A 17,945-nucleotide genomic window follows, 5' to 3' on the forward strand; every position below is an offset into this window, starting at 1 on the left:
TCTTTATATTTAAGAATTCAAGCCCGAGAAAGAAAAATAAAAAATAAAAAATATTTATATTAAATTATATTAATTAATTAATATTAATTAATTAATTAATATCAATATTAATATTTAATTATATTATATTAAATATTTATATATATATATATATATATATATATATATATATATATATATATATATATATATATATATATATATATATATATATATATATATATATATATATAGGTAATTCCAAGGAAAACCTCAGTGGTCGGTGAAATATATATAAAACTTAAATAAATGAAAACACAATGATCGAGTAAAACAGAAGCGCTTTCATTTTCTTCAGGGTCCACCGCCATAAAACTTTGAGAATTCTCAAAATAATTACTCAGCTAAAAATATTCTCAAAATCACCGCCATAAAGGCACTTGAGAATATTCTTAGCTGAGTAATTCTCAAGACTTGAGTTGAGAATTTTCTCAAATTTATGTTCTCGCGAGACGGTTTTCGCGTATTTTTTTTCAATGACTAAAGGGGTCTAGTGGAGCTCTTCTGTGTTAAAAAGGTTGAAAATGTCCGTATCTACTGTAAACAAATGCGTAATTTCCTCTGTCTTTTGTCGTCTGCTACCTGATTATTATCATGGAAACCGAAGAGAAAAAGCAGAGAGTGAGAGCTCAAAACTGGACAGCAGAAGAAGAAATTGCGCTTATAGAAAACGTCAAGGAAAGGTCCCTTACATTGTTTGGTCCAATAAAGGGAAGCGGGATGAAGGGGAAAATAAAGGATATTAGAGAGAAGGAATGGAGTTGTATTGCAGACAGACTAAATTCGTAAGTTTTTTTTAAAGGAAATTCAATAAAAAGAATGATCTGGGTGACATTTTTCTTAAATAGGCCTGACCTACTTGTACTTTCGTTTTACAACACTCATGGATTCAAGTGCACAGATGCTGTATAAATTTGAATCGGAAACACAGTCAGTTGTGGCAAGTGTCATGCAACGTAACATGTGTATATATACAGAAAATGGATAACATATTTTAAACATTTTAATCTGCATTATATTGTTAAAACGCTGTGATTAAATACTGGTTATCATTTACTGAAAATGGTTATGAGATGCTAAAAATAGAATCGGAAAATCCCTTGTGATCGTCTTTATATTGATGAAGTTTATTTACTGTTTCAGTATGTTTGACACAAAGAGAAGGGGTTTGGACGAGATAAAAAAAGAAATATTACAACATCAAATCAAGAAGTATGTTATAATTAACATCATTACAATCCTTTTGAAAGTTTATTTTATTGTTTTATAGATGTATATAGCTCATAAACAGTATTAAATTAAAGCTGTAATAATAACTGATATAAATATTTGATATTATTCATTATATAAACATAATTTTCATGGTCATTGGACAAAATAGCTAAAGTGCATTAATAAGTTTTCTTGCATGCAGGTAAAGAAAAATTAGATGGAGTTTAAAGACCAAAAACTGGAGGTGGTCCCCCCTTACCACCTCTTACACTTTGTGAAGAGACATTCCTTCGGCTCTCTGATGGGGAGCCAAATATCCATGGATTGGAAGGTGGAGTTGACACTGATGGTACTTACAATTAATTTAAGTGTTTCATGCATCATTATTTTGATTTAGATATATTTTTGACAACTACAAAAGCTTCATCAATTTTTAAGAAACTTAAGAGAGAGAGAGAGAGAGAGAGAGAGAGAGAGAGAGAGAGAGAGAGAGAGAGAGAGAGAGAGAGAGAGAGAGAAATAGCTGGCTTCATATGATTACTGCTTCGAAATAAAATTTGCTTTTAAAATAGTACAATAAATATACACTCTTTACTTTTAAGCTCCAGTTCAATGTCAGTCCTCATCGACAGCTGAAATGTCTTGCTTATCTGAACAAAGTACATCAGAAGGTAAAATAAAGTTACTTGTACTTGTCTTTGAGAATGTTGTATAATATACACCGGTATATACCGTATATATAATACATCCATAAGAAAATAACATTTGATTACATACTTAGTAGTAAATACAGTTTTTTTGCATATGTGATACAGACGACATCACAACACAGGTTATCATGCAGCCCTAGGGCTGGTACGGATCGGTATCACACCACTTGCGGAACTCCTCTGCCTTAATTCTTTCATTTCGGTATTTGTGCATGTTTACAAACGAAAAATAAAACATTTGCTACAGTTGACATTTTAAAGTGCAGTTTAAAACTACCAATGCTAGCAACTGTATAGAAGCAGTTAATTTGAAAACCTGGGGAAATTCTGGTTCTGTAGATTTATGTTTAGTAAAACAATAAGATCTCATATTTTTATTTAATACATGTACAGACTACCTTTAAATGATATTTAAAATCATTTGTTCAAGTTGATCTTTTTAAAAAGTTTTATTACTAAGAATGTAATGAATATTATAATAGATACCCTTTTTCTATATCACAGCCTGTATCAGCCCTCGACCAATATCATCCGTCGGGCTGATACTGGCTGTGATATGGAAAAGGATATGTATTATTCTGTATATATGACACTTATTTTCTATCATTTTATTTCATGTTTTGCACCTAAGTTTGCAGTTTTAAAATATTTTAATGCAGTAGCAGAAAAGCTTGAAAATTTGGACAAAGAAAATGCAAAAGCAGTAGAAGAAATCAGCATTCATGGTATGGTGGTAATTTTATTGACCATGATTGGTTTTAAAGTAATCATCATTGATTGTTAAGTGGTATACACGTATATACAACCTAGCAAGAAAAGCTGTCAGCATATGCCCCAGCTTTAGACATATAGATCCCAGTCCAGCAAATTTACTGCTATACATTTGCTTCATGTACCGGTATTTCCACGTACTTTTCTAACAAGTATTATTGATAGGAATTGAAATATTGTACACATTTTGAAATACAAAGCATTAAGTGATATGAGTGTAGAGGGTATTTTTGTCAAAAGTGTAATATATAATAGATTTAATATAATATAATATATGAGTATATGTAGTTTACTATATCAGTTAATATTATACTTTGTTTTCTACCAGTGCCAGAACATTCAGGATGTAAAAAGAAGAAGCACAACAAAAAAGGTACATGTTATAAACTTAAACATATACTAGTTTATTAACAAATACATTAATTCAGCTATGTGCCTATAAAATAAATACATGTAGATCGATTCATTTAACACAACTAATGAATTTATGAACAAATAAAGAAATCATGTGTTTATCATACATAGAACCATATTAATAAATGATCTTTAATAATTTTAAACAATTACTTTATAAATTTGCACGAAGTTGATTGACACTGAGATAATTGAATACATATTATATACATGTCTACATGGATCAATATCGTTTTTGCTCTGCTTTACTATTACACTAATATGTTAAAATAATTTAATAGAGAAAGAATCCCAAAGAAGGTGTTTAGAAGAACTGGAAAGAGAAAACATAACTCTCGATAACCAAAGACTGCAGGATGAGATTGCTAAAATAAGAGTAGAAAGAGAAGTTTTAGTTTTGAAGAAGGAGGTCCTTACTCTACAAAAGCAAAAATTAGTTTTTGAAATTCAGACATCATTCCCATGTCTAGTGGGACAGTTGTCATCACTGCTTGAATGTTAATGACAATTTACATATTATAATTTGAGAGAGAGAGAGAGAGAGAGAGAGAGAGAGAAAGGGAGAGAGAGAAAGAAAGGGGGAGAGAGAGATATTAAAATTATGTTACTTAGCAGAAATAAATTATCTTAAAATCAAACTTCAAAAGTCTATTGTTATGCATTATGGTACATAGCCTGAAAGTGGCTCAGAAAAATCCATTGGTGATGGCAGCTCTCTTCAAGACTCCATCAAACCTGGCAGGTGCTGCAGGGACCTGCAGGAGCTGAGGCTGACAGTCCCTGATATTAAGGTTGCAAATATTGTACCTGACTTGAGTGTCTTGTCTGTCTATGGCGATGTTGTGTAGGATACAGGCAGCAGTTATGTATTCTACTGCTTGGTCTGGGCATGTCCTCAGTCCAAAATGAAGCGATTGGAACTTTCTCTTCAATATTCCAAAAGTCTGTTCAATCAGAACCCGTGTGCGACACAAGCTGGCATTAAATCTCTCCACAGCAGGGGTCCGTGGTGTTAGATAGGGGTCATCAAATATCTGGTTAGGGGGTAGCCAGAGTCGCCCAGTAGTAGACCATCATGCATTCCTAGATTTTAACAATATTTTGTATTTTAAATTTGCAAAAACTTGATGAACACAATATAAATCAAATAATGGTATTTATAAGTACCTTTACAAAGTTGCATGATTTTTATAGAATGGTTATACATAAATTTTATTATATAGGAATTTGATTGCATTATTGCTGAGGTTAAGTATTAAAACACCATGCAATTACCATTTTCAAACTGCTGACAAATAGATGATGTTCTCCAAATTCTTGAGTCATGGCAGGATCCTGGCCATCTGGCACAAAGGGAGGTTATTCTAAAGTTAGGGTCACACACCATCTACATGTACAAAAATATTGTTTTATGTAGAGAAATGTGATTACAATGCAAACATTTTTGAGTACGGTATGTTCTATAATGTTTAACAAATTCTGACATTCTGATTTTCTGTATTGTGTTGATAAACATTTGTACAACATATTTAATTCAATATTTATACATATTTTTTAACTTTCGATTTGCTCATCAGATTATCTTGAACAACTTTATAATTTTATTCATCTTAATAAATAAATGTCTACAGACTTAAGTATAAAGCATTAAATTTTACCAATATAAGTTTATGATTTTTATCAATCAAGGTCCACGTTTAAACATACATTTAAAAAAAAAGTACCTGAACATTTAGACTATGAAATCCTTTTCTGTTTACAAAGTCAGCGTTATTTGCAGACGGTGTGGAAATTCTTATTTGTGTTCCATCAACACAACCTAGAACTTTAGGAAATCCTAAGAAAAAAGAAATGTTTATATTATAATGTATGTTCATGTATTATCAATGATACATGTACGCATCATGTAGTGATCCAGGTTAAGATTCGAGATTTGTTTCCATAAATATATTGCAAGATGTATTTCAATATGTTGTAAGATTCTCAATGCTACAGATGTATATCTATAAAGACGCTGACCCAACCCCAGCATTAACCCACCAACTTGCCCCCCCCCCCCAAAAAAAAAAAAAAACAAATAAAATACTAAGACCCCAGCGGGATAGATATAGAAAAAACCATAAACTTTGAAAAAGGTATTCCATCTTATATACTACATGTAAGTACAAAATTTTATTTAAATACTATGGTATCCATTTGTAATATCTGCATTGACCTAGCACCCCCTTCACCACATTTAGACTCAAATGAATTTATTTACTCGCAAATTCACTTTAAAGTGTAAAATCTAGTTTATTTAAAAATTAAGTGAATAATTGCTATGAAAAGATGAAGAAGGGTACTTTAATCATACATATTTTGAAAGAGGGTTGGGGGGGTGTTTGAGAGTGGGTTGTTTTAAGATGTTCAGTCATTTTATCACAGGGTGGTAGTGGTATGAGTACTCTGATTTTAGTGTGTTGGATATACATGTAATAATTTGTAAACCAATTGACAATGAACATCCTTGATAATCAAACTGACAAGTGCAACAGACTTTTAGTAATACACCTCTCTTGGATCCACCACCTATTATTCGGTAACTGCCCTTTGCGGAACTCTTTTGAGTGAAAAAACCCAAAAAGTCAATCATCTTTGGAGATGTGTGAATTATGTTCGATGTCTGTACAAGCTTTAATCAGAAACATTTATGTCTTAGCTTTTAAAAACACCTTTATTACGGAATGTTAAGAAGTTGAACTCTCAGAATTGTTTACTTTTACAATGTTTATTGTGCTTTTAAAGCAGAAGCGGCAACTTTCATTTTACGGCGCATACAACTCTAAACAGTGTGTACAATGATTACCTGCAATTCGGCGGAATCCTTCCCTGACTCACCCACCGGGAATTTAATAAGGTGTGTGAACACCTCAATAATTGCCCTTGCCACAGATTTTACCACTCTTCCTGCAGACGATTCTGACACATTCAAACTGTCCCTAACAAGTCGCAGGTGTGCCCCGGTGGCCACGAATCGTAGGAAAAGGAGCACCTGGATCAGCGGGGGAATCGACCGATTCCTGGCAGTGTCTGTCTCTAGGATGTTGTTGACTCCATCCACGATAAACAGAATGGTTTCTGTAGAAAACCTGTATCTTTGATACACTTCTTCCTCATCAAGGCTTTCCAGAGGATTACTTAGGTCTCGAAAAACACGGGGCCGCCTCATTGGAACCGCGTTCTGTCTTCTGCGACGCCGACGTCTGACAATGGCAGCCATTTTGTTTGCTTGAGAAAATTCTTAAGTCTACTTTTTTGTATACTCAAATATTTGAGAATAAAGCAGAATTTGAGAATTTTTATTTTGCTCAACTTTTTTATGGCGGCGGCTGAGTCTGAGAATTGGGGAGTTGAGAATATTCTCAGACTTGAGAACATTCTCAGACTTAAGAATGTTTTATGGCGGTGGACCCAGGCGTTTTCTCAATTCGTTTAAAAATCGTTCCGAATACCGTCTTGATTTTTTATTACGCATATTTTGATCGTAAGCAAAAATGGTGAGATCTACAGAAAAGAATTTAAATGACACATACATAGGTGAATGGATATTCAGAGTCTTTCAGGTAATATAGAAGGGTAGTTAAAAATATCAAATATTATTTTGCTCTTAAAATGCACAAGCTTCATTCATAAAAATAACAAGTATTTACCACACCGAGCAGAGCTGTAATAATGAATCATCAAGAGTTGAATTTTTTCAAGTCATTCTACATCAGTTTTTAAGTATATATATTCCAAACAGTAAATAAGTAGTCAGAGACCTCTTAACTACTTACATGTATTGGTACATGTGTCTCTAGAACAACACAACAATTTCAATTTTTCAACAACAACAACACCCAAAAAAAACAATATATACACATGGTTAAGAACTTTATTTGCTCCGTTTAAATGAATGCTTTTTTGTTTTTAGATTTATAATTTGAATGTATTCGATATTAATAGTTAACATGTAAGATGAAATATACTTTAAATACATAAAAATATACACGGACAGATAAATGCAAAACGCAGTATTTTACATTTTACACAATCTAAAGCATGCGGTATTTTAATTTTGTCTGATAAAATTCAGAAGTTAAGAGTTTAAATTACATGTACCCTGAACTACCCATCGCGTTTCCGTATTTCCTCGCCCCAGTTCGGAAAACCCCTAGGATGTGTCAAGCAGTAAATCTTTTAAAAAGTAGGTATGCGGCATCTTTATGGAGAATGCCTTGGAATTTAATGTGAAATTAAACTGTCATAATATGAATCTATTTTTGTGATTAAAATGATACGTACTTTAAATGTATGTTACATAAATGGGCATTCAAATAGGTGCTTTAATAATGACTTAATCAAAATGACACTGTAAAAATTTTACGTCTGTTTTGAATATCATTACTTCTAATACCTTTTTGTGAGCAGATAATGCATTTAACAGATAGCCGTGCATGAAAAAATGAATTCTAGCATGTTTTGAGGGCCTGTTTGAATAACGCTGTGTTTGGGAAATATGTGTTTAGCTGATTATAAAAAAAACCAGCATGTAAAATATCACAAAAATTGATTATATTCGTTGGTCATATTCACAATTGAAAATATTGGTATTCAACATACTATACTACTACCAATGATAAAAAATGTGCATGGTCATCTTTATGTTAATCCGTTTGTCCTACATTTTTATACAAACGTCTTTTTTTTCTTTTCACAAATATAATATTTACCTGTTACTGTAAGAAAACCTCTGTTAAATTTGCACTTTTCTATACAGTGATATTCCTCATTGAAATTTAACCAATAAGCTTTAAATGCCCATTGTGTTTAAGCTGAAATGTAAATGACACGGTGCAGTAAATGAAATATACGGTGTATCATTTTCCTCAACCTAAAGTTAATATTCAGCACACAAAAAATGAAAAGATTATAGAGTAAAATTTTCCGTTGCTGACAATTATTCATGCGGTTTTTTCTTTCATTTTTCCCGTTGATAAATAAAATGCAAATCTGCTATAATCTACAAAAAAACATTCTAACAAATCGATGTAGCTTGGTGTTCATACTCGGTAGCACTGCAGATAAAGTTATAAAGACAAAGAATAATTACATGTATAGTAAACCTCCAAGATATTTTTATATTCATAACGCTACGTCGATTAAATTATTCAACCTTAAGGTTATTATTTCCCTCCTCCATATGCTTTGTTACAGGCAAACATATTATAAAATCATTCGAAGTAATGTTTTTTGATAGAATTCATAATGCATGACGGTTTTTAATATTTAAATTTTGTACAATGATAGGACTATATGCAACACAATATATTTTGTTGAAAGTTTCTTATTAACCCCCGCCCCGATATATTTCTATAATATTAGGATTAATCAATAGTTTAATTTATAGATAAGTAATAAAATCTCATATACGTCTCCATGATGTTTCGTATTTTGCTGATACCACAAAAACACATAGTAACGGTTGCAAACTGTACGAATTTAACAGGTATGTACAGGTACAATCAATGAAAAGGACAAAATCTCAGACGCAAATTTTGATTGGAACACAGATCAGGAGTCCGTGAAAGATTTAAGCAAGGAAAGGAAATGGACAGCTGTAGAAGGAAGAAATGAATTACATTGCTTACAATTATTTCCTGTTTACGAAGATGTTTATAAGTCACAAAACAACGATAGAATTATTAATTAGAGCTTACCACCACAATTGTGGATGTAAACAACTAGTGCAAACAAGAAACTAACGATTTATGAAACATACATGTATTTTGTTACATTTTTGAAAAAAAAACAACATTTGATTTTAAAAAAAGGCATCGTCACGATTGTGATCAAATTGTATTTTTATTTTTTGCAATGCTTTAAAAATGCATTGATAATGATCAAATGAAATTCTAAAAAAATTTAATGACATAGGATAAATATACCAGCAAGCAATCTTTTTCAAGCTGATTTGTCTATCTATTTATTCGACTCAAGCATAAAAAGATTTGCTTTACATAGAATATCAACGAATTGAGGGCTATTCAACTAGCTTATGACTCATCGACTGACACTCAACGTTATGGTTGTCTATTACATGTAGAAATGCCCTACTGAAGTATTGAAAGCTTTAAAAATCGACAAAATTAACTAATACATGTATCGCGACTATGCTCCTTTAATTGTGTGTAGTTATACAGCGAGTCTGGGCACAAACAACACAACTAATTTTTTTAGCCTAGGGTTTTCGATACAGATTAATGGTTCCTTTAATTACAAAACATTCCAAAGATATGCCTGACAAAATAATTTCTTTGCGCATTGTGACTTATTATTTCAAATTTCTACTAACCCACTCCTACGAACATTCCAACAATAACTTATTAATAAGTATTGCAAACTGTGCACATTAATACATGTATATATCCTGGCCACATGATAGATTAATATCTGCAAAGAACAAATCCAAATCATATGTAAGTAGGTCAATGAATGCAGTCTGTTCCGATTAATATCAGGTAATAAACGGTTCAGTAATATGGGAAAGGTCTGCTTGAAATACCAAAATATATTTTGTCACATGAATTAATACTTTTTTGGTCATTAGAATATGCAGGAGTTTACCATAATAAATTTAAATATTGTCTGATAAATATACAAACTAATAGCACTACATTTTTATGGAACAATTAATAGGTTTTGCTAGGCTCCCACGTAAACTATTTTAGATCTTAATGCTAGTACCTATAAAAAGAAATGTAAAAATCATTGCATTTCCTTAATAATTGAAGAAGATTGAAGATTTTTTTTTTAAAAACAGAATGTACACAGCGAATGATCAAAAGCATGCATGTGCATGTTGATAGATGCAGCTTTTTCTGATTAATATCAAAATTAAGTTTAGAGTGAAATCAATACCTTGAACTAAATATATAATTTAGATTGTATCAGACATAAAAATGTCATCACCACTTAATGCTAAAATGCCAATGCAATATCAACAGTGCAAAATTTCAAAAGAAACTGCATGCAAACGTATGCTTAATTTAATTTAATAAGTATTTTATTCAAGTATATAAATACATTGAATTGGATTGAACAGCAGGCACAATGCCTATTTATGTTCTCTCCTGACGTATGCTTGATAATGTTTAAATCTCAGAACAAACTATATCAATGGATTCACGAATTAAAAGGCACTAATTACCACGACATAAATGATTACATAGGAATTATTCTTTTTTTTTTTTTTAAAAAAGCATGTCAAAAACGTAATCAAAATAATATATTGAATGAAATAGTAGTTATTTTTCTACTTCAAATTTAAATCGTCATAAATAAGTAAAAAAAAAAATCAGGTATCATATGTAAGATCAATAGAATTAAACAGCACCATGCATTTTTTTTAAAAACCCCGAAGATCTACACATACCGAATGATCCTGGTTCAAAAAAGAATATGGGGGCTAATATCTGGTCTTTCCGCTTTTCCATGTTATATAAAACAGCGCTCACATTTAGCCCATTTTGAATTTTGCTGAAGAGGTCTATATATAATAATAAAGGAATGAACTGTACTCTGAAAATGTTAGCCTGCATTTTGCTGATACTGGGAGTCCTCTACGGTAAAGCTGTCGCCAAAGGTAATAGCAAATTTCCATACATACTTATTTCAAAAATCTCATAAAAATAATTTTCTATAAATGCTGTATAATATACGTAAAATGCCGTCTAGTTGTAGGTGGAGAATGCGTTTTCACACAGAACGATACAATAGATTCAACAGAATTTGATAACACGACACAGATCTGCTGCTCAAGATCAGGGGTTCACGACAGGTATCAGCAAGGACAGGAAGTAGACTGTTGTGGAGGTAAAAATAAGCGTACATATTTTACAAAAATATTTTCTCCAATTTCACTCTAAAAGATAGATTTTAATGAGACAATTAATTTTAAAAAATTGTATCATTGTTAAAAGTGTAATATTAACAACAAATGCAAATATTCAAAGAAAAAAATTAAAACACGTTCAGGCTCTAATTGTTTGCTTCTAACCTAGTCAATTCTACAATACTTCATTTTGAACCATTTATTTCAATTGAAGAAGGAATATACAGATTAGGAGTGGATCTCTGCTGCAACAACAAAGTACTTATGATGGATATAATAATGAAAACCTGTGACAAACGTAAGTGTATCAAAAACATTTTATGATCTTTTGTTTATTTCCACATTTAAAGATGATTTATAGTTGCAGATTATATAAAACAATTAACCTTTATTAGTTATTGTCTTTGATTGGGGAGCAAATTTGAATTTTTTCCCTCTAATATAATTGCTGTATTGTCATATTTTAAATTTAAAGTTGTAAAAACCATTGAAAATAACCGAAAACTAATTCTAGGTCGTTTTTAATACAATGAAATACACGAACCCCTAAATTTACATTAGCTTTCCCTCTAAAGTGCAATTTTTTCCTGAAGTCTACCTTAAATGAGTTTTCAATTTTGATATATACAATCATTTATTTTTTTTATCGTTTATATCTCATTATTTCTCGTACTGCAATCTTGGCTTTGAAATCACGACTTGAATTGTAACACGCACGGAAATATTTTGAACGCATCTGAATCATATATAGGTAATCAAATCACCATGGATTTGGATGTTTTGAATCAATATAATACATTACATGTTGTTATATTCAAACATTTATTTGATAGTTAAGTAAACGTTTGGAAAGTTTATAGTAAGAGAGCAACGAAAGATAACTCAGCAATGGAAATGTCAACGGGAATATAGTTAATAAATATACAGAGATAAAAAAAAAACTAAAAAGGGGGGTTGGAACCGCCTTAGGGTCCCCAGTTGGTCAAGAGCAAAGCCCAGGTTGGTGCCCAAGTGGCGAAGCCATTGAAAGCTTTAATGCTCTGCTAGTTATTCTTGACATATTAAAAACATGATAAGTAGCAACGAATCTCGACATTTTACATGTCATTGTGGTAAATGTAATGTGTCGATATAATCTAGCTATTTCTATAATGCTACAGTAAAAAATGTAATTATGAATATGTGTACATGTAGCTGTTGTTGTTAGTCCTTTTAATTCAATTTTACGTTTAAATGATTTGAATTAGTCGTTTGATTTGTATAATATCTCATTTACCAGGGATTGTGTTTGTATATTAGATAGATTGATTTAAAAAATAGTATTAAATACTTCATTATTTTTTTTTAAAGTAGGAAAACAAATAATCTACATTTTTAAATATGTTGGGTTTTTCAGGGACGGATCTCTTGGAAAAGAGGAAAAGCACTGTAAAGTTGTGCAAAGACAAAACTAAATCGACATTGCATCAAAACTGTTGTACCACTACTAAACTTTTATCAAAAAGGTATTTAGTTTGTAAATCTCTCTTTTTTTCAAATATGTAAGCAGCTGAAAGAAATATATGTTTTAAGATAACTTCTGCAAAGTCTATGTTTTTTTTAACAAAAAATTCTTCTTGTAGATGCAACAAGAGACGAAAGGAGATTCAGAGTATTTTAGATTTGAGATCTTTGCTAGGAAAATCGAAAGTGAAAAAGACACTGTTGATGATAATTTTACTGTAACCAATGATTAAATTTTAGAACTTAAATTGAGTGATTTCGTACGTTTTGATATTAATTTCTATTGAGACTTAAAATATTCCTAAATAGTTTTTGTCCTTACATATTGGCTTTGAATGAGTTTTTTCATATTCAAATAAAATTAATTTAAATTGAATGTGTGAACTATTTTGTATACATATCACATTTGTTTTGCGTCACAATATTGGTAAAAGAAAGTATTTGAGAAATAAGTAGCAATATTAAAAAGTTTACCGGAATATGAACTTGTTTATTGTTTATTGATCAATCCTCTAAAGCTCGAAAAGTTTCCCAGAAGATTTGATCACGTACTGACCAAGTTTAACTAGTGAACTTTTTAACCCTGTTGTTTATTACTTTTATTTACGTTTGAGAAAGGCTATTCGTTCAGAGTTATAAATATAACCGTGATTTTATATTCATTATAATACAACCATAAAACGATCAGCGCGTGCGGAAATCATTTTGAGTCATTCAAAAGTTCACCCAGAAATAAATGGTTTTAATATTTAATAGGTTTATATCGGGTAAAAATATTTGCAACTTGATATAAATTCTCTTCACATAACAATATCAGCAAAAATGTATTTAACCACTTTACTTTACCTGAATTCTAAAAAAACGATTGCCAATTTTGTCAGAAATATCATATTCTGAATGGCAAATGATAGAAATGAATCGAATATTTACTAAAGCCTAAATTAAACATGATCGGTACAATATGTGGAAGAAAAAAATGAACGCCAGCATTTGTTAAAAGCCATATTCAGTACAGATGGTAAAAAATGAATCAGGAGCTTTGTATTTAGTTTTTGCAGTTTTACATACTCAATAATTCTCTAGATTTTAAAGAACGAAAGCGATTGGTTCTACACAAGCGTGTTCGTTTTTGTCAAACATAAAAATCAAAGATCAGAACTGACTTCCTTTAAGTGTTGTAATTTATATTAAATAATATATTGATCTTATTAAGTGTTTGTGTGATGATTCTTGTCTCGAGCTCATACGCGAAAAGAGAGAAAACCTGCATTATTCTTAGAATCACCTAATGTTTTTACAATCCTACTCTTGATATTCCACCAAACAATCCTTTTGTGCTCTAAAACAAATCCATGTCAAATGATTCACAAAACACTTCATTGATATATGACAGGCATTACACCGTAGTACATAACACACGCGTAATCTTTTCAACAAGACACCTGAATGTTCTTTTCAAGGACGGTATATAAACATACCTTAACAGGTGACTGAATTTATAAAACTGTCCTGGTTTATGCAAACAGATAATCAATCTTTTTTAACCGTAATGTGTCATCAAAATAATTCAAGTATTAAAGGACAAAGCTCAACCATACATATATAATGTTTTTTGTTTTAATTTAATTTATTTAAGGAACAAGGAATCATTCTTTGAGTATTATGAGGTGATGCTTCTGGTCGGTAGATGGTCAAATATAATAGAGCCAGAGTGGCTTTAAGATAGATGTGACCACGGTCCGACCGAAATTATCACCTCATATATAGTATCCAAATGCTTTGTATTCATTTACTATATGGCGCAGTCAATACGGTTTTTTTTTACGTTTTGCTATCAGACATCCCCCTTTCTGTGCCACTCATCTTTAAAACATTATTACGGTATAAGCTTCAAAAAATGATTCGTAATATTATCAAAGACAGTTAAAAATTGTAAATATCTTAATGTATTTAAGTGTTGACACTAGCAGTAATGTTTGTCTTACAAGTTTGTTTGACTGATATCCTTTTCCTATACAACATAAAGAGTTTAAAACTTAAAGATCCATTCTTATTTTATCGCGTATATTTACATCAGACAAAAAATAATTCAGATTTTAATGTTATGTAAAAATGGTTGTGAATTGAGTTTCAATGTTTATTGAAAACGCATCTAAAAATGACGAATACGAAAATAAACTGAACTTGATGACTTGGGGATGTCCTGACCTACTTTTTTATATAAAATTGTTTGCATATATTAGTTACATTCTTTTTGATAAAGTTTTCTCGAACAAATTCGATCTATGAGCTTCAACCAAGACATTAATTTATATCTAATGTAACTAATATCTCTCTCTCTCTCACGCTCTCTCTCTCTCTCTCTCTCTCTCTCTCTCTCTCTCTCTCTCTCTCTTTCTCTCCTGCATTGTATTGGTTCCTGCAACGTTTTTAAGTGAGAGTCATTGATATTTGTGGATACCTTGACCGATATACGTTTTAACATATGCAGGTACATTTATACTAGTGTATAGCGGAAATATTTAGAATTTTTGAAATATTTGGGACATAAAGTGCATTAAACATGTATAAAAATAGCGGAACGTTCTATTTCTGGTCCGATTCTCCCCATCACACATCCTTGTAAAGTGACTCTGTCGATGATGACTGCCAAAACATTGTCATGCCTTGGACATTCAAAACATGAGTCAGAATACTATCATTCTTTGAAGAACATGCGTTTTGATTTGCTTCTTATTTTTTACTGCATTTCTGGCGTGGTCTGCAGCCTTCACACTGGTATTTACTTTGGCAGATAGAGTCATTGTATATAATTAAAGTATAGACTGTCTAAGATATCAAACTAAAATATTTTGGTAGTTTTTTTCAATAATACAAGGACAGAAATACCTTTTGAACCTTTCAGCTTTTTATCAGAAAACATGGATACTTTAGTAGACAATTCTTTCAATCACCATTTTGATCAATAATATTGAATGCAATTATATGATCCGATAATATCTTATATCTTCTGTATTCCAACAAATCCGAATGCAACTTATAAATACATGTCAATTACACAATGTAGCAAAAACAACCAATATAGGAAAGTCTTTTTACATTGCGTGGTATTGATCTTATAAACAATGCAAATACAAATACTAAAATATTTTCTTAGTAATAAACATCACTTGACCGTAGAACTTTGCTGACATTTTATGACATTATTGATTACGTATTGTTTGCTTAGGTTTATAATAACTAAATATTTCAATCGATATGTTGATTATCTGCATATATATTGAATCTTTCTCAAATGTGGTTGTTTTAAAAGAATACTGTTATTGCAATAAAAATTAAATTTAATAAATAACAAGTCGCCCTTTTATACAATATCTGCTGATAAAGTTTGAAAATGTTTAAGGCACGCTTGTTAGTTGTTAACGAATCGACATTGGATTTTTTCAATACTACAAGGACAGAAATATCTTTTGAACATTTTAGCTTTTTATCAGAAGACATGAATATTATAGTAGATAGTTCTTTCAATCACCATTTTGATTGACATTTTATGACAACATTGATTACGTATTATTTGCTAAGGAGTATAATAACTAAATATTTTAATCGATATGTTGATTATCTCCAGATATATTGAATCTTTCTCAAATGTGGTTGTTTATTAGTTTCTACCAGTTCTTAGAGAATTCCAAGTTAAGTTTCAAAATCTCCCGACAAAATCCTTATTTAACCTCACTACAAGTGATTGCTGAACCATTTACCATACGTTTAAAGAATGGCTTCAAAGATCGTCGCGATTTTTAGAATGCGTATATAAAATCATAATTCGATCGTAAGCAAAACTGATGACATCTTCAAAAAAAAATTAAAAGGCACGTAAATAGATGAATGGATAGTTAGTGTCTTTATTCGTGGCACATGTAATGTTTAGAAGGACAATTTAAAACTTCATTCATAAAAACTGTCTAAAGCGGGCTAAGCTGTATTAATGGATCATAAAGATTTAAAATGTTTCACATGTCACATTATATTGTTTTGTAGGTATATTTACAGTATGCATTAAAGAAGTAGATAGAACTCTCCAATCTACCGATTGGTATCTCTAAAACTCCATCAAAATTTCAATTTTTTCAACCATTCTCCCCCTCATAAAATCATAAAATAGGCGATTAGATAATCTCCTTCATTAAAGTTTTATCTGCATTAACAGAGAGCCATGAATGAAAAAAAATAAACTTTGGCATGTTAAACTGCCGAAATACAATATCATTAAGATACTTTAGGTTTACATTATTTTAGAGAACAATCATTGCAATATTAGACATAGCTAACCAATTTTTAATTGATAATTCATTAAATATAATCATAATCACATTTATTCGTGTTTTGTTAATCTGTGTTTAGCTGATTTCGCAAAAACAGCGTGAAAAAGTCACAAAAACTAATCATATTCGTTAGTCAAGTCACAATTGAAAATCGTGGTCATTAACATACCACACTACTACCAATTAATCTGGTCAATTTGAAAGTAAACAAATTGTCCTAGATTTGTACAACCGTCTTTTTTTCTTCCACAAAGATAATGTTTTAGCGATAACAAAAATTCTGTTATATTGGCATGAAATGGTGTATTTTTCTTTATTGAAACTTAATTGACTGGCTTGAAATACCCAATGAATACCTTGTGTTTCACCAAAAGATTAAACAGTGTAGCAAAAACGTAAATACAAATATTGTTTAAAATTAAAAAGGACAATAAAGTAAAAAAAAAATCGATGCTGACAATTATTCACTTCATGCGGTTATGATTTTTCATTTTACATTTTATATGTGAAATAATTCAGCATGTTAGGTGCTTTTAACGTTTGAATTTTGTAAACGTAGAGAACTAGAATTATCACAAAATATTTTGTTGCAAGTTTCATTCTAACCAATCCCTCCCATTCCCGATATACATGTCAAATTGTATATTAGAACTAGAGCAGAGCTCGTGGCAAAGCCCCGAGTAGGTCTTCCGTTGGTGCTGCGAGTTGAAAATATATGTTATATGGTGTCAAACGACTATAATGACTATATTTTCTGTTCTGCTTTTGTTATAAAAACGTGTTGTGATTGAAAGCCTGTATATAAAACGTGTTTTGAAAAAAGAAAGGAAGAAAATATTTAAGGAAAACTATTTGTCGAGCAGAGTTTATGTAATCGTTTCAAACATTCTTTAAAAAATGAGATGTTTAATGGCTAGTTAAATTTTCAAAGGGTAGCAAGCATTGTTATAAACAGTATGTACTCGTGATTCATGTCAGGAATTGTATTTCTTTTTTAAACTAAACGTGCCTACAAAACACGTAAACTTTTCACAAAGATAACTTCTATATTAAAATATT

At 30.8% G+C, this 17,945-nt stretch overlaps 3 protein-coding genes and 1 pseudogene across 3 annotated transcripts; 2 read left to right on the plus strand and 2 right to left on the minus strand.

Moving 5' to 3' along the window:
• Positions 1 to 1,309: 1,309 nt before the first annotated feature.
• On the plus strand, positions 1,310 to 3,648 carry LOC128185392 (uncharacterized). The gene is made up of 6 exons (XM_052854996.1): positions 1,310 to 1,329; positions 1,482 to 1,600; positions 1,854 to 1,922; positions 2,621 to 2,686; positions 3,061 to 3,105; positions 3,428 to 3,648. Exons 1-6 carry the CDS (start codon positions 1,310 to 1,312, stop codon positions 3,646 to 3,648), a joined length of 540 nt encoding a protein of 179 aa, XP_052710956.1.
• Positions 3,649 to 3,832: 184 nt separating this feature from the next.
• On the minus strand, positions 3,833 to 5,081 carry LOC128186343 (putative nuclease HARBI1; annotated as a pseudogene).
• Positions 5,082 to 5,965: 884 nt separating this feature from the next.
• On the minus strand, positions 5,966 to 6,561 carry LOC128186348 (uncharacterized). The gene has a single exon (XM_052856151.1). It carries the CDS (start codon positions 6,403 to 6,405, stop codon positions 5,968 to 5,970), a length of 438 nt encoding a protein of 145 aa, XP_052712111.1. The 5' UTR covers positions 6,406 to 6,561; the 3' UTR covers positions 5,966 to 5,967.
• Positions 6,562 to 10,716: 4,155 nt separating this feature from the next.
• LOC128186345 (uncharacterized) lies at positions 10,717 to 12,855 on the plus strand. The gene is made up of 5 exons (XM_052856148.1): positions 10,717 to 10,809; positions 10,902 to 11,039; positions 11,273 to 11,356; positions 12,455 to 12,563; positions 12,681 to 12,855. The coding sequence occupies exons 1-5, from the start codon at positions 10,734 to 10,736 to the stop codon at positions 12,781 to 12,783; spliced, it is 510 nt and encodes a 169-aa protein (XP_052712108.1). The 5' UTR covers positions 10,717 to 10,733; the 3' UTR covers positions 12,784 to 12,855.
• The last annotated feature ends 5,090 nt before the right edge of the window (positions 12,856 to 17,945 follow it).

Source organism: Crassostrea angulata, chromosome 5 (genome assembly GCF_025612915.1).
Source record: "Crassostrea angulata isolate pt1a10 chromosome 5, ASM2561291v2, whole genome shotgun sequence".
In the NCBI taxonomy this organism is placed as follows: Eukaryota; Metazoa; Mollusca; class Bivalvia; order Ostreida; family Ostreidae; genus Magallana; species Magallana angulata.